Source organism: Gymnogyps californianus, chromosome 6 (assembly GCF_018139145.2).
Source record: "Gymnogyps californianus isolate 813 chromosome 6, ASM1813914v2, whole genome shotgun sequence".
Taxonomy (NCBI): Eukaryota; Metazoa; Chordata; class Aves; order Accipitriformes; family Cathartidae; genus Gymnogyps; species Gymnogyps californianus.
In genome coordinates, this window is record NC_059476.1 from 21,023,672 (window position 1) to 21,047,435 (window position 23,764).

Below are 23,764 nucleotides of genomic sequence, written 5' to 3' on the forward strand. Positions count from 1 at the left end.
ACAGACACCAAATCAGAGCGGAAGGTTTGCCCTGTATAAAGCAGAATGGTGCTTTAAACCCCCAGATCACTGACCCCAATGGGTCAAATGCTTGCTAGGATACAGTACATCTACTACATCCGAAGTCCTTAGTCTAGCATAATCCAGCTCGATGTCAGCTTCTAGCAATTCCCCAAAATGGATATCGCCTAAGTATCTCCCCCTCTGCACCCACTCCTATAGACAACAGCACAGAGATGTAAACAAACATTGTACTGAGATGAACATTTGTACCTGCCCGAATTCAGTTGGCAAAGGCAGTACATTAGGCAGACGACAAAATTATTATTTGAGTTGTAAGTTGCAAAAATAATGTCCCACTGCTCCTGCAGGACATTGAGAGTGTTCAGGATATTAAACTGTTCAGGCAGTGATTGTTGTGGTCTGGACAGGCAGTATAGGATGGCTCTGTTTAGACAGCTGTACAGGGCACTGAGGTAAATTTCCTTTTGAGAAACAGGGCTTTCCAAGATCTGTGAAAACACAAAAACAGCAGAGTACTTGGCTTACTCAAAGAACTCTCTCCCCAATGATCCACTCCTCTCACTTCATTTAAGCTGTTGCAAACTTATTTCAGCAAAATTCCCCTGAACTACCTATTAGATACAAATTCAATTTTTCTGTATTTCTGCTGAAGTCCCTGGAATTGTGGAAGAGATTAAGTTATTCCTGTTCAGCAACACGTACATAGCCAGACAGTGGCACAAAAGCGCTAACTATCCCTTCTTTATGCTGCACCATCTAGCTCTGATTGTCATTTAGAGACATTATGTATGTGCTCATGCAAGAAAACAGGAATAATCACAATCACCAGATGGATTACAGCCATCTTCTTGAGAATTGCAGTATCACGACCTCAGTCTGAAACAGCACATTACAACATGTTGATAACAGTTGGAAAAAAACTTCATGTGACTCACCCCCATAATCTGTTTGGCAGTGAAGATCAGGATTTGCTTGGGGTCAGCAGCAAACATTCTGCTGTTCAGCTTCTCTACCAGCTTCTGAGCAAAATAAGCAATATTCATCATGGATACAGGTGCAGTTGATTCTGAAGTGCCATGAGGATCACTGCTCCCTGGAGAGGAGGATACAAGAGGGTTAATTATTCCAAAACAAGCTGAAATGCAAAAAAAATTATGTGACGTGAGGTTACCAGAGCTGAGAAGGAACAGTCTCATGCCATAATGTCTGAGAGTTGGGACATGTCAAGGAAAACTGTAGGTGTAGCAGAAATACCTTACTCGGACTGGAAATGACAGCTCCATCCTAAGGACAGAACCAATGTCACTAAAATGCTATCATGAAGGACTGGTCCAACTAATGACTCAGAAAGGAGAGCAGCAACAACTAAGTTAGAGTTTTTTCCAGAAGCACTCAAGGATAAACCTAGGTTTCTTTCTAAGTACTCCCTTTTTAATGTTCAGAATCTCTCAAAAAGAGAGAAAAAAAAGTGAAGAGGCTCTCTAGAAAAACAGCAAAGCTACAGTAATTTATGCAAATTGGCCTACAGCAGGAGTGAATGGACAGTCCAGCCTGCTGAGCTGGACTGTTGTTCTAGCTACGGTTTCCAAACCTTTCTAGCAATTACAGCTACATGCTAAATACCAGCTAGCTAATGATCTGATTCTTACCACTCACCTCTTGGTCTCATTTTCCCGTCGCCTTGGCTAGTAACATGGAAGACGTCCATAGCAGACAGCAAAACTTTTGTCTGGAAATGTCTCTTCTGCTCACTGGTGGCATCCTCCGGAGAAGCCTATATATAGTGACCGTATACATATTAGCACAGCAGAAAAACAACCAGGAAATCAGACTCAAATTCACTTTCAGCCTTTATTCAAAGGTCTTTGATTTCACTGGATCTTTGGCAGACTATGCCTGTCAAAGGTTCAGATTCAGTAAAAGTTTTGCTCAAAGAAGCGAGTAGAAATTCCAAGAGACACTCAGTACTATCTGAGATAATTCAAAATGCCCAACATTTTCCTTAAACACCTGATTAGGCACTGTGTTAAGAAGAGGAGGGGAAAAACAGCACAGAGCAAGGACAGCTACTCCACCTCACTTGCACTTTAGCCCTTGGTGTGGGCATATGAAACAGCTGCTGCAAGCTGAGAAGTTATTTGTGACAGCTAATCCACAGTAACACGTAAATGCAGAGATCTGGTGTACTCCGTGCAAAGGCAACACAGCACCTCTCATACAGAGTTCAGCAAGAGTGTACGTGTGGACAGTTACTGGGCAGCAGATGAGATGGCAGAACCTCATACTCTAGCTGGGAAAACGGGAAACCTTACATAGGTCTACACACTCTAGCTGACAGCAAGCACAGTTGCCCTCTGCACACTGAACACAAACAAGGTTTTGCACAGGGCCAGAACCTAGGTTCACAGGTGGTTCCCAAGAGGTCTTGCCCTCAGGGAATTTCATCTACATTTAACAGGCTCCGGATTCAGACAGTCAGAAGAGCCATCCTCTATTTTAAACTGTACCAAGCCTTGCGATGTTATGGTATAAACCTTTAGGGAACTGCTGCTCTGCAAGATGATTTAACTCATGACGGTTGCAGTCAAGCTTATGTTCATTACTATCTGTATTACTAAGCTAAGCCTGCATCACAACTCACATCTGGGACACCTGGACTATTGACAATTTGGAGCTGAAGCTTGAATTTTCCATTTTCCCTTTATTCAGAGTATTCTGGCTCTTTCCAGTGCTTTGAGTGGTTGAAATCCATAATCCAGACTCACTGCTACAGCCTATATTAATCTGTACTAAAAGTGGAGACAGTTGTTTTTGGTTTGAGCACTGAAAAGAAATTGTCTCAAAAATCAGTACACAGGAATGCTCCATGAGAAATCTTCTGTTCTCAACAAATTCAAGGGCTGCTCTAATGACAAGCAGGTATTACTAAAGAAAAGGGAAATTTTTTCACACCTTACTTCAATATTAAATTTTGCCTGAAAAATGCCTGTGTTGGTCCAGGGGCAGCATTTTCTTAGTTCACATGAATGGAGAGCAGGCAGAAAAGGCCTTTTTTCCTTGTTGAAAAGGTAGGAATTCCATTCCACTAAGTAGGCTGTCCAGATCTGCCAGGATGTAGTGCATGCTCTCTAAGAGCTGTGATCCCAGCCTTATCCTAGACGGTTGAAAATGCTGACTGAATGCACCTCTTCGTCACTGTTAGCACTTTTTTCACTAGGCCACTAGCAGGATACCTCCTGTCCTTCCACCCCCAGTGCAAGGTAGAGCAGCAAAGCCTGATGACTACAAGAGAGACCTCAAGAAGCAGGTCAAGTGGATGCCCTTGTTTGTTTGCTGGGATGTTGAGAAGACTGTCCGTCAGGAGGACTTGCACAAATTCCCACACTTGTTTCTTGGCAGGGTGTGGTAGGAGCGGGACAGAGGAGGGATCAACACAGCCTTTCCCTTCAGCAATGGCTGGACCATCAGGAGTCAAAAGGACTTCAGAGCCTCCCTGTAGAAGCAGACAGCAATGCATTTTAACTCATAATCTCCTTCAAATTGATTTTTCCTCCTAGCAACCCGTCTCTGATCCGAAGGACTTGTGCTGGTTCAGATGTACATACCTTGGATGGTCCAGAATGGAAAGCAACCATAGCCAAAGTTTTCAAGAAGTCAGGACAGTGCCACACGGGATCCTGAGTATAACTGTGATAGATCAAGCACAGAAACTGGATAACATTCCCTGGATAGGCAATCTCCCAGGAGGCTTCTGCATCTGCTATAGGCTGAACACAGACAAATGTGCATCTAGTCAAGGCAGCATTCCTCTCACTCATATAAGCTCATCTTTGCTCCTCTATAGGTACTGCTAAGCAACTAAACAAACATGACATGGCCACAGAGAAGTCAGACAAGGCACAAGCAGCCAACTCCCAGCTTGTAGACTGAAGATACACCCAATCAGAAAGGTGGCATATCCTCATCATCAAGAATGAGCAACATGGGTAATGCTGTGGGTAAGATCCATCTCTGTGTTCAGAAGTTCTTAAACATGAGCCCATCACATCATCTGCTATGTAACATAACCAGGCCAATAGCTGTGCTGACGCTTTGAAGGCCCTGCTCACTGTTATGCTCAATATTGCCTTGTGAGGGCAGAGGAAGGCTAGGGGTTACAGGTACAGACTGCCACTGACGTCTGACACTCTCAGGCAGTTTATTCTGCTGTTCACACTGCTCTGTCCTTGCAACAAAATGCTTACCTTGTCCACAGTGACTCTAACCATTTCCAGCAGTAAAGCAGCTGCCTCTGCACACAACCCAATTTTGAGGACATTCTCTGGAAGGTGGTGCTGCAAGATCCACTGCAACATAGACTCAAGATCTTTCTACAACAGGAGGAGAGACATTTCAAGAAGAGATGGGAATTATATACGATACATCAAGAACAATGCCTGCTCTCTCCACATCAGAAAAAAATCAAAACATCTTCACCTCCAGCAGCTCCTCCCTCTCCTATTAAATGTGTTTCCCCAGGATAGCACTAATGGATGGTCCTCTTCTGAAATATATCTTTGGCACTGCTGGGGCAAAAATGCCTTATGGCTTCTCAGGACAGTGGGGGAGAGTACCCAAGTCCACTAATTCTGAGATTTTAATGAGTCTTGACAATGTAAGAACAGACAGGGAAGCTAATCTGAATTACCTTCTACAGTACAGTAGTTAAATAGCGTTTAACACCTGCATGAACAAGTTCGTTCCGAACACAAATTTACTTAAATCAAAGTTAACTTAATTTTTGCAGTACAAATGACTAATTTTAACTATCACAAAAACCAAGTAAGGTTAATTTTCCTGAGAATCCTCTCACAGAAAAGGCCACAAAATGCTGAAGTAGTAAAGTAACAGCAGCTTCATGCTTGTCCACTATTTTTTTCATACCTTGGCTTCTTCAGGTGGTTCAGACTGTGGAGCTGCCAGAAACAGCCCTGCCACAAGTAAGTAGATCTCAGGGATGTGGACATGATCAGTCAAACATCTTTGCAACACAGAAAACCCAAAAATCAAGAAGGAGCCATTGTCAGGCACTGGAGGATGAGTTTTTAAATTATCTTTAAAGGAAAAGAAAAGGAAAACATTCTGAGGAAGTGCCTAAAAATGAATGCCATATCAGAGGAAAGATTACTGACCCAACTTTATGCTCATTTGTCTGTGTCCCAGGCTACTCAGTACCCTGCTAGGCTGCAATATCAACAGTTTACAAAACTTCCTCAGACTAACAGATAACAATTTTTCCCACCATCACTTTTGTTACAGGAGATTCTCCCTGAATTCTTCCTTTCTCTTCCCTTTCTCAGAACCACAAGTCTAGTTATCAAAAAGCAAGCTGAACAAATCTTAAAGAAACAGAAGGTTTCAGGGCACAAACTGACATCTGAACAACTTACAGACTTATCAACTAGCCTGATTTTATGCAAAACAAAAAGGCCTGTCTCCCTGCAACTGCTAATCAGAAATGCGAACTATTGTGCAAGGGAGAAGCAATGCTTTCCACTCTTCAGCACAGAAAAGCTGAAGTACTAAGACAAGCTTCCCCTAGAAAGTAATATCAATTCTTGGTCTACTGAGATCAGTGGGAATTCTCCTGTCACCTACTTCAGTGATCTCCTGTCACTGAGTGGATCAAGGGATTTGTTTAATGCTCCCAAAACAACACATACCCATTAGAATACTCAGCCCTGCAGAGCTGTTTTCCAGCCAGCGCCCAGCCACTATCCCCTCCTTGAATTTGTTCAGCAGCAAACGATTGTGGAGAAAGTACAGAAGTAGCTTGATTCCTAGCACAACCGTACTAGAGTGCAGGTAGCTCTGTGTGAACAGCAGAAACCAGTCTGGCCCCAGCGCCAAAAATGTCTCTTCTTGTTTCCTAGGACAAACGGGGAAATGAAGACACATGAAAGGAGAGGTGGTAGAAGACAGAAAGGAGATTTTATTTAAAATTATCTCCAAGTGATTTAGAAGCTCAAGTTTCTCTAGAAAAAAATCTGATTAAAGGCGTACTGCAACACAGAATTACAAAGATTTAACAACAGACTCATCCACACAGTTCAAGCCACTTAATTCCCACTAAATCCAACCTTATGTTACTGTCAGACAATAAAACTTGTTAACATGAAGCTCCTTCTGAGAGTGTGTGTCAATAACTGAGGTAAACTACATCAGACTAGATCTTTCAACCTATAAAATTCAAAATTCCGGTTTAAATTTTGAAGTCCAAGATATGTTAACTAATGAAAATGCAGTTACAGCACCCAGCTCTATGAACTCTGCCATTCAGTTATACAAGGTAGAACTATAGTAACTGCATGTTGATAGTTACAATAGAGGGGTGCAAGTAATTCCACATTAGATTGAATTGATTTTCAAAGACAGCTGGGATTTCTTCAACCCTTGCAGTGCAGAAAAAACATCAATATCTGAGTTCCTCCTTTGAGACATTTTCTGAAAACATTAAACTTTTTTCAAAATGGATATCAGATGTGTAATCTGATCACACATCTGTGTGAATGCCAGATAAATCACTGACAAAAAATAACTCTGAATCCAGTCTGCTCTTACTTACTATTTTGTTGAAACTCAAATACTATCAGTGTGTTTAGTCCTGGTCAAGCACCAGCAAGGAGGAAGTCTAGAAGACAGAGATACTTACCTATGCCTTCCTAAATTGTTTCTACTTACTCAGAGGACAGGTGAAGTTTGTCTGAGCGCATTACATCTAACAGCATCTTCAGTAACTGGTTTCGAAGCCAGATTGTCTTTCCAGATGTTTGGCTTAAGGCTACAAATACCAGAAAGTAATAAAGAGTAATGAAGAGACAAAACACATGTTCCATTGCTTTGATGAACAACCTTGTTTGCACCAGATTAGCCCAGTGGAAGTACTTATATCAGTCTTTTGTAAAGTAAAAAGATGCAGTCATCAGATTTTAGACATAAGAATTCCTGCTAACATCAGAAATGACCAGTGCTTACATTGTCAAAGTCCTCTCTTTAGAGTTACTTAAAACTCATCGAGACTACATGTTGAATAACCCCCCACAGGAAGCAATCTCAGGTTAACTAGAGAGGGAAATGTAAACAGGCAATCTGACTTGTATTGCCTAGCTGTGATGTCTATATAGATAAAAACTACAGTCATCAGTGTCTCCTTAATATAATATATTGTTTAGAAGTGCAATAACCAATATAGTCTCAACTGAAAAATCACAATGAGAGCGCCAGCTGACTGGAAGTTCCCCCACACAAAGCTGACAAATACACAGATACTTCAAAAGGTGCAGAGCTCCACATTATTATTTGCTACAACTGTAAGTGTAGCAAAGTGTTCACAGAAAATCCAGGATGCCAAATGAAATTTTGTTCCTTGTAACAGCCCAGTATGTTAGTTTTGGGGCAATTTCAATTTAATGGCCTTCATCTCTGTGTATATCTGTGAAATCCAACATTGTGTAGGCTCTGGACAATGCAGCCAAAGTACTGCTGGCTTCTTAGCAGAGGAAGGACAAAATGGGAACTCCCTTAGCAGAAGGAGGATCTTGCGGTAGGTCAGGCCTTCCTGGATATATACACAGTGACTGTCACTTCATTATTCTTCACATCAGGCCTTTGTAGCAATGTAAGTTTTCCCTGCAATTTCAGGTCACCTCAATGCAGCCTGTCCCTTTCCAGATGAAGTCATTTGAATTGTGTCTCTTCCTCCACTGGAGGCAGAAGTACTATGTTGCATTTAGGATTCATCCTGCCCTGGGGAAGAAGGGAAGTACTTTATCTATCAGAACACACATACCAAAGGCGGCTCCTCACCTTCATTGGGCATCTCAGCCACACCATCCAGGCAAATCTGATTTTCATCCACAGAAGAAGGTTTCAAAGTGTAAACAAGGAACAATCCAATCCTTGCAGAGAAAGAGGGAAGCAGTTTTGGTCAGCAGAGAGACATTCATTTAATTACTTTGAGATTACATGCAAATCTCAATACTCATTAACCGTGACTGTTAACAACAACCACTGGAAATTCTAATCACTGCAGAAATAGGGTTGAAACAGGCAAAAGTTCATAAACTAGGAAGCAAATAAAAAGGACATCTATCTACAAATGCAAGTAATATCTATTCTACTACGGAAACATTTTTCTCTATCTCTTGACTTTAAAAGTCTTTCACCATGAGGAAAGCAATACTGAGTTAAGCACTCTGTTCATACAAAAAGATTCTGAACTGCCTGTGACATTCAGATATCACTGCTATCACCACTTGGTTTCCAAGTGCATAGAGGAGAGCAGAGAAACCTCAGCAGGTACTCAAGGAGGAGGACTGGCAATCTCTTTTCACCTGTAGTTCGCTTTAACACTTTACCTGGTTCTAAGGATAGATAATTAATGTGACATACACACTTAGTGAAAGTGCCTCCTCCTGCCCACAAGAAGGGCATTTCTTAAGGGACAGAACACCACTTGTTCTGCAGGAACAGCCCACACAGCAATTTCCATTAGATTTGTCAAAAGTCTGGGACCAGCAGAAACCCCAGCACCTTTCAGTGCTGCTGAGAGCCTGCTATAGTCTCTGCTGTCCTGGAGCTGGAAGGATAGGGACTGTCTTTATCCACTTGCTCAGCACTCATGGGCCTGAAAACCAATTAAATTACCATGGAATAACAAACCATATTTTAAGAAAAATGCTCATTCACATTCCTTACCACATGGCAAATTTGATATACTAAATCCACTACTCACACCTCTATGAAAAAAGAATAGGCTAACTCATACAAGCCCAGGGTAGGAATGTACATACAGGTAATTCCACAAAACAGCTGGCAAGCAGTAAGTTCATATATTAGCTTACTCCACAGTAACTACTTGAGGTGCTCGTACTCTTCAACAGAGCTAAAGGCTGACTGCAGAGACCACAGGTTTGACATGCAACTCTGTTTCTATGTTTTATTTGGACAAAGTGCTTTAAAAACAGAGCTGTCACCGGTGCAGTGCATTTCCCTGGAGTTAGGTGGCTGTAGACAGCACTGTGTGGACCTTCCTTAGTTCATAGGCTGATGCAACTAGGCTGGGAATATAAAATGGAGCAGTGCTTACATTCTGTGGGAAGCAAACAAGGATTTAAATTCTTTTCTTCATGAAATCCTAACATATCTTAACTGATTGAAATTCAAGAACAAAAAGGATAGTTCCTGGGATATAAGCCAAACCAACAGGATTAGGTACGTAGTTGACTGGGGCCAAGTTGCAATATTATAGCGATTTCAATACTTTAGGGGCAGGCTTTAATGAAACCAAATATTAAGTACAGACTTGCAGTAGTCCCAGTCAAGCCAGCGGAACTGTTTGTGCCATCATTGTAAGGATCATCACCCAACCCATCTTCACACAAATATAAGGTTGGACTGAACTCTGTTTTGAAGGCATAAAAGTGTTTTTCATCAGTGGGGATCCTGCAGTTGCCAAAGATCTGGGGGCTCCTACCAAAGATGAGGTGAGGGAAGTTCTACTATAGAGCTCTCTCCAACACTGGCAGGAGTATAGCTCATCTACAAACTGAGAAAAAGCTACAGATTTAAAGGTTACCTGAGAACATCCCTTGCGTTAAAGTATCCTTGCAACAGATGGGAGAGAATAGTGCAGGCCACAGTGATCCTGGAGTTACTGATTTCAGGATCATTGAAGAGGAAAATGAGCTTGGGTACCATTTGCACCTGGTAGGCAACTGCAGCATTCTGACATCCATCTCTGTAAAAAAGCACGGGGACTATTAAAAGCTTTTACTGGAAAGAACCAAATTTGCTGGGTTTCAGCTAAAAGGATTCTCAGGTTGCACTGATACTTTGCACCTTTGGCTTCTAATGTTGCCTTGGCAACATTTCAAACACTGTCAGACAAATTGAATATGTGTCAGCGATGGAGATCGGAAGACTTCTTTGTGTGTTCTCTACCCTTCCCATCTGCTCTCTCCCCCAGAAAATGCTGCATTTCAAGGAGTTCAAAGAAAAAAAGGTTATTGACTTTTCAAGCAGTGCATTGGTGGTAATAAATGCTATTCCTGTAAAACTCAGCAAGGGACACCAGACAGCCCTGCATAGAGCTTTCTGGTACCAAAAAGAAGGAATCTAGCATCCTACTCTACTCAACCCCTCTGCCATGCTGTGTCTCTTCAGATACATTTAACTCCAGTACAGCTAATTAAGAAAGTATACTGTTATAAAAAAGTCTTCCTGGGTTGTGTTTTAGTTTTAAACACAACCTCATTTATAATTTTTTTAATTATTTCATACTCAATTCACACATTCAGATTTCCTCTCCCCAGCAGACATTTAAACTTGCATTGTACAACAGTGGTTCCACGTGAACCAGGTCACCAGATAGCTTTTCCCAGTCTGGCCCCACAGTCATCTCAGGGGATGATCAAATCACTAACTCCAGCCTTGAAAGACCAATATAGGAATGATTCACTCCCAGAGTCCACCGATTCCAACTAGGATTGGACCCTTCACATCCTCCTCACAGTTCCAGCTTCAGGGTACAGATGAGCTTGTCCCACACGTTTCCAATTCAAACACTAGCTTGTATACCTGGAGGACTGAAAGATCTCCACAAGATGTGAAAAAAGAGCAAGGTCAAGATTTTCTGGTGCTTTCATCCAAAGCTGAAAGACAAAGGAAAGCAGAGATTTTACTGCTCTGCTGAGCTGAGAGGACAGTAACCTGTGGCAGAGAAACAGTTAAAAGTAGTTCAGGGAGGGTAACATGAACTCAGTCATTTCTGCAATGACAACCCGCAGGCACTGAGAAATCCCTGCCAGTGTGAGGAGTTGCTGCTCCTGAGCTATCCCTGAGGAGCAGGCCCTCAGGGTCTGCAGGAACACTCCAGAAACTGCACTGGGGCACAGTGGGGAGCCATGGTGACAGACGACCTGCCATTCCAGGAGCTACCGCCTCCCCAGGTGAGCCACAGTGTGGAAGATCACCACACACCACCCCATCCCAAATATTGGATCCAGGAGGTGCTATGAACAAACCAAACCTGATACTATAAAGCCATCTTTAATACAGCCAAACCCACAAAGTAACATCAACAGTTGTACCTCGAAGTTGCAGAGAACATACTGGAATGCACTATAATTCCTGATGACTGAAGACTCAAAGCCAAGCTCAGCTGTGCCCACTAGGGAGAACATTAACTGTAAAATCCTGTTGTTTAACAGTTGTGTCTTCCTCTTCAATAGATAGGTCAGCAACTGAAAAAAAAGACTTAATAAGTATCTGCTGAGTAAAAATCTGTATTTATAAACTAACATATAACACTATTTTTTAATTCAAGACAAATGCACAGTTTACTTGGCTGCAGTAGTCACATATGCATATATTTTACACAAGCATCATGAAGAAAGTGAAGATTTCAGTCCAGGCATAAAATTTTGTGCAGTAAGTGAAAGGGTAAGTTTTTGAAGGAGTTGACAACTCTGTGGCATTGAACAGGAGCAAAATATATGCCGTATTATGTTGAATGGAATTTACAAAAAGCAACATACAAATATAATTGTAAATAACCACAGTAGGTTTTCTACACTATTCTTCATGGATGCATTCTTAGTTGCTTGCAAATGGTGTTAATTTAAAAAAAAATTAATGTTGACCTCTTCAAATGAAAGACCTTTGTGTGAAACAGTGCCAGTTTCTTAAGTCTATCTCTGACTATTCAATGAATTCCTGATACAGTGAGAAAAATATTCAGAAAGCCACTACGTTTTGAATAAGTCGGAAGGAATAGACATTGATTTGAAATTACATATCAAGACATGCTTTTATTAGTTGGCTGTTTAAAAAAAAAAGCTTCAAACATCCAAACAAAGAGCAAAACCACTCCATTGCAACATGATGATCAGTCACACGGAGAGAACACTATTTAGCACAAAGTCGAAAGGAACAGCTTGCACACAATCTAAAGGTGGCATTCACCTATAAGAAAGGATTTGACAAGCAATATCTAAGTATGATAAATATATTCATATGAATCAGGATCAATTTATGAATAATTCATAAATTTGGAAAATGAAAAGCTTATAATAAATCATTCACAAAGCCCTAATGTTAAGAGTCTCATTTGGAACCATCTCTGTTAAAGAGTTTTCTCTGTTCCATAAGACTCTGCTTAGCCTATGCAGCATAAAGTAAATGATACTGAACTGAAACTTCACACTTGAGCCTTAACCCATCCGGTATTATGTATATAGTGCTTAAATACAACAAAACTCTTCAGTCTGCACAGCTTTCAGGTTTGAAAGATGAATTTAGGACAGACCCAATCAATGAAATCCACACAGCACTTATTTATATCAGCACAATTCATAATACACAGTGAAGACTGAGCCATAGGAACTCATTGTCAGCCCTATGCTGGGCAGTCTGTAAAGAGGAATCTTAGGCTGGATGAGCCAAGGGGAGGAAGCAGACCTGTCTGAGAAGTGGTCTCTTCTGGGAGGGATCAAGTGTGTTGGTAAAAGGTGAAGGGTGGGTCACTCACAAATCTGCTGCACTGGCTTATTTAGTTTATTAGATCACGTCTGACCAAGAGGCATCTGTCCTCACCTTCCCATCAGCAGATATACTGTTATAGAGGTTCCCAGAGATTGTAAGCACAGGATTTAGAGCACTATCCTATATCCCCCTCTCATAACTTACAAAGTTCCAACCATAAGTGCTAATAGCCAGGATATGCTCGGTTCATTGCCCTTGACAGGTTTTGGGATAAGGTTCTCCAAGGGAAAGATTACAACCAGAATGAACAAACAAAAGAGTATCTACCTGGTATCCATCCATGTGCCTCATCAATTTTTCACTCATTGGACTACTGTTCAGGATGGAGTTCAGGACTTTGACAGCTGCATACATGGTGTGGTCATCACGGGCCATAGCAATGAGACCCAGAAGAATGGCAGGGCCTCCAATAAAGTTCAGGCTAGTAGCTGCTGGAGAGGACTGGAACACTCTTACCCCTAGGAAATTGCAGCGTTACTCTACCAGGAAGTTACATGAACTAAATCTGTTATTAGACAGAGAAAGGCCCAATTCTTAAAAAATATGAAACATTAAGGCATAGTGCATTTACCATATTGGCCCACAGCAACTGACCCAATAGTCCGCAAGGAACCTGAGAGGTGTCCAGCAATATTCTTAGCTAGGAATATTGGAGTTGAACTGTCCCGAGAGTTAATCCCAATCTAAAACAGATAAAAGACATCCTAAGAAAAACTGTGGTAGTATTGGGGAGACAAAAAGTAACCAGATGCTCTGATACTTTAGATTATTTTATTACTTTTAGACTATGAAAACCATTTTTTTTTTTCCTTCCAAGTTGATTGTTAGGACAAACATTCACCCACCTAAAATATCCCACAACCCCATTATTTTGACATGTCAGTATGCCTGGCATGGGCAAGAATGCTAGAATAGCATGTGAAAGGTCATTGTGAAGGCATTAAGAAATCACAGACTGAAACAAATTATCATTAGACCTGAAAACTATGGCTTATGTTGCTGTTTCAAGAAAGGCTTTTAACATTGTGCTCACACTGTCCAATCTATTCCTCTCCACAGATGAAAACAAAACCATGAGCAGAATGGAGTTAAGGAATGGGAAGAAAAGCTGGGGGAAAAAAAAAAAAAAAATCACTGAAGGTACACAACTAAGGCAAAGTCACAAACTTTGCTCTAGGAAACCAACCAGAAACAAGAGAAGATGTGTTTAAGACAAATGAGGGAAATTTGTGACCTCTTTGGCAATCAGCCGGCCATCCACTTCATTGTAGGAGCTCTTTATATCTTGGACTGTAGTGAGAGATGAGCATACGGCATTGATTCCAAAAGAAATCTTCTCTTCTGCCACCAGAGGTGTAGGATTATGATCACTGTACTGGTCTTCACCTAAAACAAGAGAGACTATAAACCTCTGAAGGAAATTTGCATGCTCAACATGTGAGACGGGAGAGAGGCAGATGAAAAATAACTGGAGGAAACCAAAGTTTAGATAGGAATTTGATTTTGACTTAACTAGAATCAGAAAAAAGCCCTCACGCTTTGCAACACAGTCCACATCAGCTTGCCAGCGTAAGCACCAATAGGAGATGTGCTTAGCTTGCCTACTCTGGTTACTGCTTTGTGTAGATCCTACATCCTCTCCCAGTATCTCATGAAGCTCAGAAAAGTCCAGAATAAAGCATTCTCTGTCCACACAATATAAACAAACTTTATGGGCAAAGAAAACATTTCAGAGGCCTTCCATGTTACTGGGAGCTTTCTCAGGGGTACTAGGAGCAAGCATTCAAGTTCAGAGCTGCCAACTCACAACATATGGCAAGCTTCTAAAAAGCACCAGGTTCAGCAGTTTAATGATTGTATGAAATTCTCACAGGCTTTTCTTTAAAGAATTTTCTATTCCTGCTTGCACTTGGAAAAACTATGTGTACCTTTTTAAAGAAAAATCTTGTATTTTTGACAATTTTATAGACTGGGAAAACAGCTGATTTATGAAACTGTTTACTAATGCTGGTGACACAGCCCTTTATAGGCAAAAAGAATTAGCGCATATTCTGCATGAAGATTCACTAGAAGTAAATGCCCCAAGACTGTGTCACCTATTTCCCTTCCAGTAGGACACGGACTTATGGCTAAGCCTCCGCACAGCTGCTGCTGATTAGCGAGAAGCAATGAGATACTGGTGAGATGGGACACAACACTGCTGCAACAATTCAAACTGCTGTTCACAACAAGGCCATAAATCCATTTTAAGGAATAAACCATAATATTTGGGGGTTTTGTGATGAAACGTTTTTTTAAGTCAACATTTCCATTAGAAAAGTTTCTTTGGGTGTTTTGAGGGAATAGGAAGATGTTAGGTACCACCTCCTCTCCCTGCCTTCCTCCCCCCCCCCCCCCCCCCCCCCAAAAAAAAAAAAAAAGACAGACAGGCAGAGGAGTGGGAAGAGAGAGAGATCATTTCACAATTATGAGATCACATCTTGTATAGTGCCCTGTGATGTCCCTGCATCAGGGCATCGCTGGATGGCCACAATCCATGATTAGTACTAAAGTCCAGTTCGGAAGACCAGTGTGCAGAGAACAAGCACCCCAGACTTCATAAAGACTCAACACTTCAAAAATCAAATCCTTCTGACTTTTATTGGTAATATTTTTATTTTAGAGCTGTATTTTGATATAATTTCTCTTTCAACAACCCCTTCCCATGCTTGACTTGAAGATTTTTTTTTTTTTTTGGTCTAGATAGACAGCATTCTGAAGGAGTACTTTCAGGCAGTCTTTTCACTTTGATTTAGGCTGGAGCATCACCAGGTGAGATTATTCTGCTCTTCTCAAATGGGAGATGACCATCCCATTTCATCCCGAGCTCTAGTACAGAGGTGAATGCACTACTTGTTGAACAAACAGTAATCAATAACTGAAATGTTTTGTCTGCCTGTTTAATAATTGAAGCTAACAGTATACTTTAGTTTAAAAGCCTCTTCATTAAATGGAATGTAACTTATTCCCCTACCCCTCTCTCCTTTGTGCTCTCTCCTACTCTGCAGGCACTTGCAATTAAAGACGATGCTTCTTTTTCTGCCATGTTTTTTCTGTAGCACCATAAATGCAGAACGTCTCAGTTAAAGCTGCTGCTTTAATGTTTGTCCAACAGAAGTTGCAATCTTACATCTTCTCAAGGACATGTTATCCTTCTTCACTCTCCAGCTTGCTCTGCTGCTTGATTCCTGCCTGTCTTTTTCTGCCCAATATACAGTATGTTGCAAGATCCTCATGGTATCTTATTACAATCTTGTACAACACTCAGTAACGCAGAGTTCCAGGCTTTTAGAGCGAGCTCTAGGCACAGTTGGAATACTAATAGTAGATTGTAAGAATAAAAAGAGCATTGCCCTGACAAACAAATAGTGGTGGATATAAGAATTATCACATACCTTGAAGCTGTACTGCTTGGAAATTGCTACAATACTGTGGACCAAGCTTATTAATCATCTCCACGGTTTCCATAGAGATGGCTTCTTCAAACAAGTATGTAGGACCAAGGCGCCAGGTCAAGGAAGACTTCTGTTTCCAAATCTGAGGAGTAGCTATATACCCATAGACATCAATAAAGGAAGAGGGTTCCATGGAAATACAACTACCTGGTAAGGGCTGTAGATACTGCATCTGCAACAGAGGAAGAATTCACTGAGGGGACCCAATACACTCAGGGTGCCTTAAGGTCTTGTCCCTGGAAGGTACTGCCTGCCACCTCTTTCCTCAACAAAGTCTCAGTCAGCTGTGCAACACAATTATCAACTACTGTCTACAAATTGGACTTTCAAACGTATCACAAACATAAGCATTTTGGAAAGTTCAAGCCTACTTTGTTCAAAAAACAGAATCAAAATAGTTTCAAGTGTTGGCAAAGAAAAACCCTATCTTGACCCCAGACTTATTTTTCCTGTTCTAAACTTCATAATTCAGATTGTGACTTTCAACACAAAAAGCCAAGTTACAGATTGCACCTTGTACTAGGCACCTAGAGAACAAACAGTTTTTGAAGAGTGTAGAGTGTCCAACTGCATCAGTTAGGTTCAGTGAAAGTGACATAGTTCAGGAAATTGGACCATTTATTTTTAGTATCAAAATAAGGATTCAGCCTCCTAAATTGAGTCTATTATTTTATTTAAATGTGGACAGCTCTAATAGGAAGTAGTTGGAATATTTTTGGTAGAGAGAAACTATATTGTACTTCAGGGCTTAGCCCTGCCTTTAACAATTTGCTGTTAGGATAAGGGACTCTTGGCATTTACTGATCTCTGACTACTGAGATGTAGAAGACAGGGCTGGTCAATATTAGGAGGCAGGACTTGATACCTGAGGTGAACAAAGATTAGGCTTGATGCAACACAGTAACCCTCACCCCCACCCCCCAGTTCCACCACCCAAAAATAGCTTTTTGTATTGTTAACAACCTTTGTGCAATTCTAATTTTTTACACAGTCCTTTCTTCACTGTGTACACATCAAGATGAAGGCTTGCATCATGTCTGTCCTGGTTTCGGCTGGGATAGAGTTAATTTTCTTCCTAGTAGCTGGTATAGTGCAGTGTTTTGGATTTAGTAGGAAAATAATGTCGATAACACACTGATGGTTTTAGTTGTTGCTAAGTAGTGTTTATACTAAGTCAAGGATTTTTCAGCATCTCATGCCCAGCCAGCAAGAAGGCTGGAGAGGCACAAGAAGTTGGGAGGGGACACAGCCAGGACAGCTGACCCAAACTGGCCAAAGGGATATTCCATACCATATGACATCATGCCCAGTATATAAACTGGGGGGAGTTGGCCAGAAGGGGCGGATCACTGCTCGGGAACTGACTGGGCATCGGTCAGCAAGCAGTGAGCAATTGCACCGTGCATCACTTGTTTTGTATATTCTAATTCTTTTAGTATTATTATTGTCATTTCATTATATTATCATTATTTTTCATTCCTTTCTGTCCTATTAAACTGTCTTTATCTCACCCCCACGAGTTTTGGGGGTTTTTTTTTCTGATTCTCTTCCCCATCCCACTGGTTGGGGGGAGTGAGCAAGTGGCTGCATAGTGCTTAGTTACCAGCTGGGGTAACTAAGTGTCAGAGATCCCAGCACTGGGACAATCTTCTATTTACTAAAGGCTTGTTTTATTTATTATGAGCTGTTTCACTGTATGTTAAACACATTTGCTGTGAATTCTTTAATCAATTGCAATGCTTAGGCCTAGTTTTATTGATGACTTTCAGTCTCATTTGAAGGAAGGCAAATTAAATTAAATTTTCATTCTTGAAATGGATATAGGTCCCAAAAGGCATTTCAAAGACAGATCATTTTTCTCAAGTATGGGAAAGAGAATATTTGGAATTAAACAGGTTGCTTTTACAAGGGAAGTATAAAACACACAAGTGAGCTTTGCCTGTGTTGAGATTGATTTGAAATATGGGAACAAGAAGGAAGAGACCCAGGTTACAATTTTCAATTAATAAAAGGATTCTATTCAAAAACAAAACCAAAAAAACCACCACACCAACCAGAGCTGTAATAGAAATAGACTGCATTTTCAATATTGCCAGTCTGGAGCATTCAAAATCCAAACATAAAATCTCAAAAATAATTTGAGATTAGCTTCAAAACCAGGAGCATGATGATAGTGATAATATAAACCAGGGGCTCTTCTCATTTATCCTGTAGATTATGAACCCTTCAGGTGCATTTGGATTGCTCTCTCATGGTATCTCATGCAACCTAAGAAATTCACCATTTGAGAACTGACTCCTATGCAACAAGATGATCACAAGAAACGGCACATTAGGGGAAATACTAGCTACACCAACATTTGCAATGAACTCATGAGTTGATATCATTGAAATTTACAGATTTCTCCTAATTGAAACATTTCTTTCATTTCTATTAACTTGAAAAAGAAGTGTTATTTTAATTCAAGAGCTATCTCACACTGAACAACTAACCTGGAGGAACATCTATCTATTACTGAATGCTTAGAGTGCCAGTGGGAAAAAGGCCACTGACTCATCAGCTGATTGTTCAATGAGTGCAACAGGAAGAGGACAGCTTGAAACATGCCCATGTAAGATGCTTGAGGAAATTCCACCATCTTGGGATTCTTGCAAAGAGCTGGCCAGTCACAGAAACTTATTTCTCTGCAACCTTTCTGCTTTTCCAGGCCTTTCCTCAAAAATGGAGGCTCTCTACATAACTCATCACCTTTGCAGGTTTTAGCCTAAATCGAAAGCACCTTCGGTTTAGGGTTCTCTGGTCACACCTTAATGTGATGTACTTTTTATAGCTGACAGCTTCTGAAAATCTTGAGTGTAAACTGAGAGACCCTCAAAATCACTAGTCAATTCAGAAAATTTTGGCCTAAGGGTACAAATGAATTTCAACATAACCCTGAGCTACCTGCAAACTAGGTAACCCCAACCCCCAGATGAATGTCACCACTCAAAATTGCCCTGGTTATCTGCATGCTGAGAGGGGAGGGGGGAACTAGTTCAAAGCATCAGTATAAGCTGATAACATAGTTCTGAAAAGCAGCACAAATACACCCTGGTTTGTATGGATTTCTGACTCTACTCACGCACAGCGCAGAATGGCACGTGTTATGTACACAAATCACCATGCTTTGAGTCTCTCAGGTTAATACTGAAAAGTCATGGTATGTGCATGGGAGGATGAAAATGAAAAGCAATGAAAGGCAAATGTCAGGCACAATATCTATGCAGAGAGCCTTTACCTTTGCAGAGCCAAGCATCTGACCATTTATATAAGCTGACACAATGCAGTTCTTCTTTGCTTCCTTAGCAACTGTCACTGTGAGATGATGCCACTGGCCAGTGACCAGCAGCTTGCCACAGCCAAACTGGACTTGCCCTGGAAATGGGGAGGGATTTAGGACCTCACCCTCAGGTTCCATGATATCTGTAACAGCAAAAAGAGGGGGCAGTCAACAGAAAGTCTTTCTCACCTTCCCCTGCCTCTGGAACACAACTATCAAATGTGACACAAAGAACATGACTCTCTGTGGGTATAGAGTGATTTGGGGCTATTCTGTTCAATGTCTTTAAAACATTCCCTGAAGGTCTATTATCAGGACCTGAGACTTCCACAATTCTCAAGATCCCTCCAGCATACAATGTGCCATACTCCCGAATAACACCTGCTAGCTGCCTCAATGCTGCAAATCTAGACTGAACTAGGACAAAGCCAACATATTCTCCAAGAGGAGAACCCCTCAGGATATTAACTGAGTAGCTGACACAGAAAAAAATTCCTAGCAAATTCATGAGATGATAAAACTCTGTACATTAATTTGTAGTTTTCATGAGAAGAGGCAAGCTGGGATCTTTAACGTCGTCTAAGGGAATTGGAGCACTCACACAACGTCAGCTGTGCATGAAAAATCTCAGCTACTGTTCCCACTCCGTTCCCAACCTCCTCTGCAATGTTCAATCACATTCACATTTGAAGTACCTACTGTACTCAATAAGGAGAAAGGGATAAATATCAACAAGGAAAAAAGATTAATAGGCTGGCATGATAGAAAACATTCTAAAAGCGAGGAGAGGAAATGAGCTGTTTGATTAGGAAGCTAGATCACTCCCAGACTCCTCAGTCCTACTCTCCAAACCTGCCTACTGCCACACAGAACAGGCAGGGACCAGCTGGTTCAAGTCCAGTCCCCACAACTGCACACAACCATACAACTGACATTCAAAAGTTTTCCTTAGAATATCTTTAAGTTTTATCTTATATTGCAGGCCACAAAATAATTCTCAATGCCTACAGCAAACTTAAAACTGAAATATGACCAAGAATTATAATCATAAGTCTCATTAATGTCCTGGGTACTTATAAGAAGAGGAAATTTGTTAATGAAAAATTCCAGATAATCAGAGGACACAGCACTGCACCTTGGCTGAGAACAGCCTTACCGAGCGGCTGGAATTCTACTTCTTCTGTGGAAATGACCAAAGAAAGGTCCTGCTGGAAGAAGCTTACTGAAAAGCAAACAAATTCTTGCTCTGTTCTTGACATGTGCCTCACAATCGTGAGGAAACGGACTGGGTGGCTGTTGTGCACCAAACTAAACTTGCTAACCAGAAACCAGCAGGAGAGTGTCAGGCCGCTTGACGGAGGGAACATTCTGGTGCCTGTAGACAGGAAAAAAAAAAAAAAAAAAAAAAAGGCAGTAAGGAAATTGGTTTCCCTGTGCAGCCATTAGCAAACTGCTTTCTGTTTCATTTGTAGCCCAAACAATGTAAGAACCAACATTAGAATATGAGGTTTAATTTCTGTTCTGTTCTATTAGATTTCACTGGCTATATTCAATACCATAGAGACTGCACATATGAGTGCGCACACATGTATAAATGACCTAAAATTGACTGATGAGAAATGACTACTAGATCTCCATGCCATGGAGCTCATCATTTGGGAAGCACTGAGCCAGAAACAAGTTTTCTCAAAGTTCACAAAATTCAAGCAGCCATTTCCCAGTTCACCCAATAGAGGATTTTGATCTACAGGATGTCCTGGTTTCAGCTGGGATAGAGTTAACTCTTTTCTTAGTAGCTGGTACAGTGCTGTGTTTTGGATTTAGTGTGAGAATAATGTTGACAACACACTGATGTTTTAGTTGTTGCTAAGTAGCACTTATCATAAGCCAAGGACTTTTCAGTTTCCCATGCTCTGCCAGCAAGCAGGTGTGCAAGAATCTGGGAGGGAGCAGAGCCGGGGCAGCTGACCCGAACTAGCCAAAGGGGTATTCCATACCATGGAACATCATGCCCAGTATATAAACGGGGGGGTTGGCCAGAAGGCGTGGATCGCTGCTCAGGCATCGGTCAGCGGGTGGTGAGCAATTGCATTGTGCATCACTTGTCTTTTCTTGGGTGTCATTTCTTTTTTTGCTGTATTCCTTTTCATTACAATTGTTATTATTATATTATTATTATTAGCGTATTTTATTTTACTTTAGTTATTAAACTGTTCTTATCTCAACCCACAAGTTTTACTTTTTTTTCCTCCTCCCCACCCCACGGGGAGGGGGGAGGGGGAAGCGGCTACGTGGTACTTAGTTGCTGGCTGGGGTTAAACCATGACAAGGAGAATCCCATTTCATGTTAAGTGACAGTTTCTATTCCTTCCATGGGAGATTACCCTAAAATCTGAAGGGTCTTACTTGTTAAGACTGTTTTCTTAGCAGCCTGCTTTAAATCTGTATTGCTAATGTTAATGCTAATGCTAATGCATCACACTATTAAGCTGCATCTGATAGTGCATTTTGGTGAGCAGTCTTGAATTGTACAACTCAGAGCTGGACTGGGACACAGACACAGAAGTGTATTGAAATACACAGCTTATTTGCTGCCATTTCTTACAAATGTTGAATGCTTTCAGTGGGGCTGAAAAGTCAGTGCTTTCAGGAAGCTGTAGGTGAGAAAGTGCTTACCCATGCCAATTCCTCCTGAGACAGATTGCTCTGCACTGGGTCCCATGACAGTGGCCAAGGTAGGGAGGTATAAACACCTACAAAAGCAAGCAAGCACCCATTCATCAGAAATGTAAAATCACCCCTGAAGGTCACCAGTGACTTAATACTGCAGAATCATGGCAGCAAGGCAGAGCCTAGGCTATCAGCAATAAGACAATAACAAAATACGTTGGCAACATTGCTGCAAGGAAGGCAGCGAGAGGGCACAAGGATTGACTAAGTTGGAGAGAGAAGTGATTATTTGCTGTGTCCAGAATAAGGGCTTGGAGATTGCAGAGCAGCTAAAGAGAAAAGCAACAGCAGCAATACCCGTATCCTTCCATGGACATGTCAAACTCCACAAAGGATGGAGCCAAAGCAGTGCTGCGGAGCTGGAAGTTTCGAGGTGACGTCATGGAGATGAGACTCATTGCAGTCTGGAGTGCCCATGCAGATCCCTTAGACACCCAAGGAGAGCTGCTGACAGGCACAACTGTCTGAGGATCAGTTTTATTGTCCACTATGTCCTCTTCTGAACCTACAAGATCAACATAGTGCCTAACCAGATCAGTGTCTGCAATACTTTTTCAGTCACAGGCTTTGCCTGTATTCAATTCATCACTTCTAAGAACAGCACTGCATGCCCTTCAAATAACACATCCTCAGCAGCCCGCAGAAATCCTCAGCAATACACAAAAATATTGCACTGAAGGACTTTCAAAGTGGGAGGCTGGCAGGAGAGATGAGCTTACAGAAGTGATAGCCATATTTTCTCCCCACACTTCTTCAGGCAGCTCCAAACGTCACTGCTAGTAAAAAAGGTTCCTGATCCATTGATGCCATTTTTCTTATACACAGATCATTCAATTCCGCCATAACAGAATAGTTACAACCAACATGTAGGAGAGAATCTGAAGAATGACTGCAAAGAACATAAGACCCAAATTTGTACCATGCTGTATGAGGTGTCTCATAGGCATGAGAACAGTTTAAGCGCCAAATACTACTACTGTAGCCTTTCACCTGCAAAATATGTTAGAATGGAGAGAGGACATGGATGGAAAAAGGCCTATATAAGCAATGCAAACTACTAGGATATCCTAGGGATTACAAAAAGCAGTGCTCTTTATTCACATCTTTATTCTGTTTCTAGCTGTAAACCATAGGGAAAACATGCTGCAAACCCAGGAGAGACTCCCCCTGGTTTGTGGAATATGATTAGTATTTTTATACATCACATCCATGTCTGATCCAGCAAAGTCTGAGTCTATATCAGCATCTGGCTTGAGCACATGTATTATAATTTGATCTCTGCTGGTCATTAGATCAGGTCTCAGTGTTGGTCAAGTACCACCCAACCTGGGCAATAACCAGTCTAAAACATCCAGGCATACTCCACCTTCACTGTGACTGTCTTGGAGCAACCTACTGCAACAGCAGTTTCCTGTCACTACAGAGACATCTATAACCCAGCCACTGTATCAGCAACAGGCTGTTCATTGTGTGCTTACCTTCATTCCAAGCTGCGTTAGCTGAATCACTCTCCTGACATGAAAGGACCTCAGTCTTGTTTGTGCTGGGCCTGGAAGGTAGTGGTGGAGAACCTCCCAACCAAAGAAATTGCCTCAAATGAAAAAAAAGAAGAAAG

General features: G+C 41.4%; 1 protein-coding gene across 1 annotated transcript in view; it reads right to left on the bottom strand.

Annotated features, from left to right (window-relative positions):
* WDFY4 (WDFY family member 4) overlaps nt 1-23,764 on the bottom strand; it is a 147,575-nt gene that overhangs the window by 84,427 nt on the left and 39,384 nt on the right. The window contains exons 15-36 of the mRNA XM_050898756.1: nt 23,628-23,740; nt 22,447-22,654; nt 22,096-22,172; nt 20,576-20,794; nt 19,378-19,562; nt 16,041-16,272; nt 13,841-13,992; nt 13,178-13,289; nt 12,874-13,064; nt 11,154-11,306; nt 10,642-10,715; nt 9,641-9,802; nt 7,870-7,961; nt 6,745-6,844; nt 5,727-5,932; nt 4,948-5,117; nt 4,269-4,394; nt 3,630-3,791; nt 3,320-3,517; nt 1,681-1,798; nt 960-1,117; nt 274-512 (exon numbers count right to left, since the gene is read on the bottom strand). Coding sequence (XP_050754713.1) covers nt 274-512; nt 960-1,117; nt 1,681-1,798; nt 3,320-3,517; nt 3,630-3,791; nt 4,269-4,394; nt 4,948-5,117; nt 5,727-5,932; nt 6,745-6,844; nt 7,870-7,961; nt 9,641-9,802; nt 10,642-10,715; nt 11,154-11,306; nt 12,874-13,064; nt 13,178-13,289; nt 13,841-13,992; nt 16,041-16,272; nt 19,378-19,562; nt 20,576-20,794; nt 22,096-22,172; nt 22,447-22,654; nt 23,628-23,740 — 3,447 coding nt within the window. The remainder of the gene's footprint in view (nt 1-273; nt 513-959; nt 1,118-1,680; nt 1,799-3,319; nt 3,518-3,629; nt 3,792-4,268; nt 4,395-4,947; nt 5,118-5,726; nt 5,933-6,744; nt 6,845-7,869; nt 7,962-9,640; nt 9,803-10,641; nt 10,716-11,153; nt 11,307-12,873; nt 13,065-13,177; nt 13,290-13,840; nt 13,993-16,040; nt 16,273-19,377; nt 19,563-20,575; nt 20,795-22,095; nt 22,173-22,446; nt 22,655-23,627; nt 23,741-23,764) is intronic.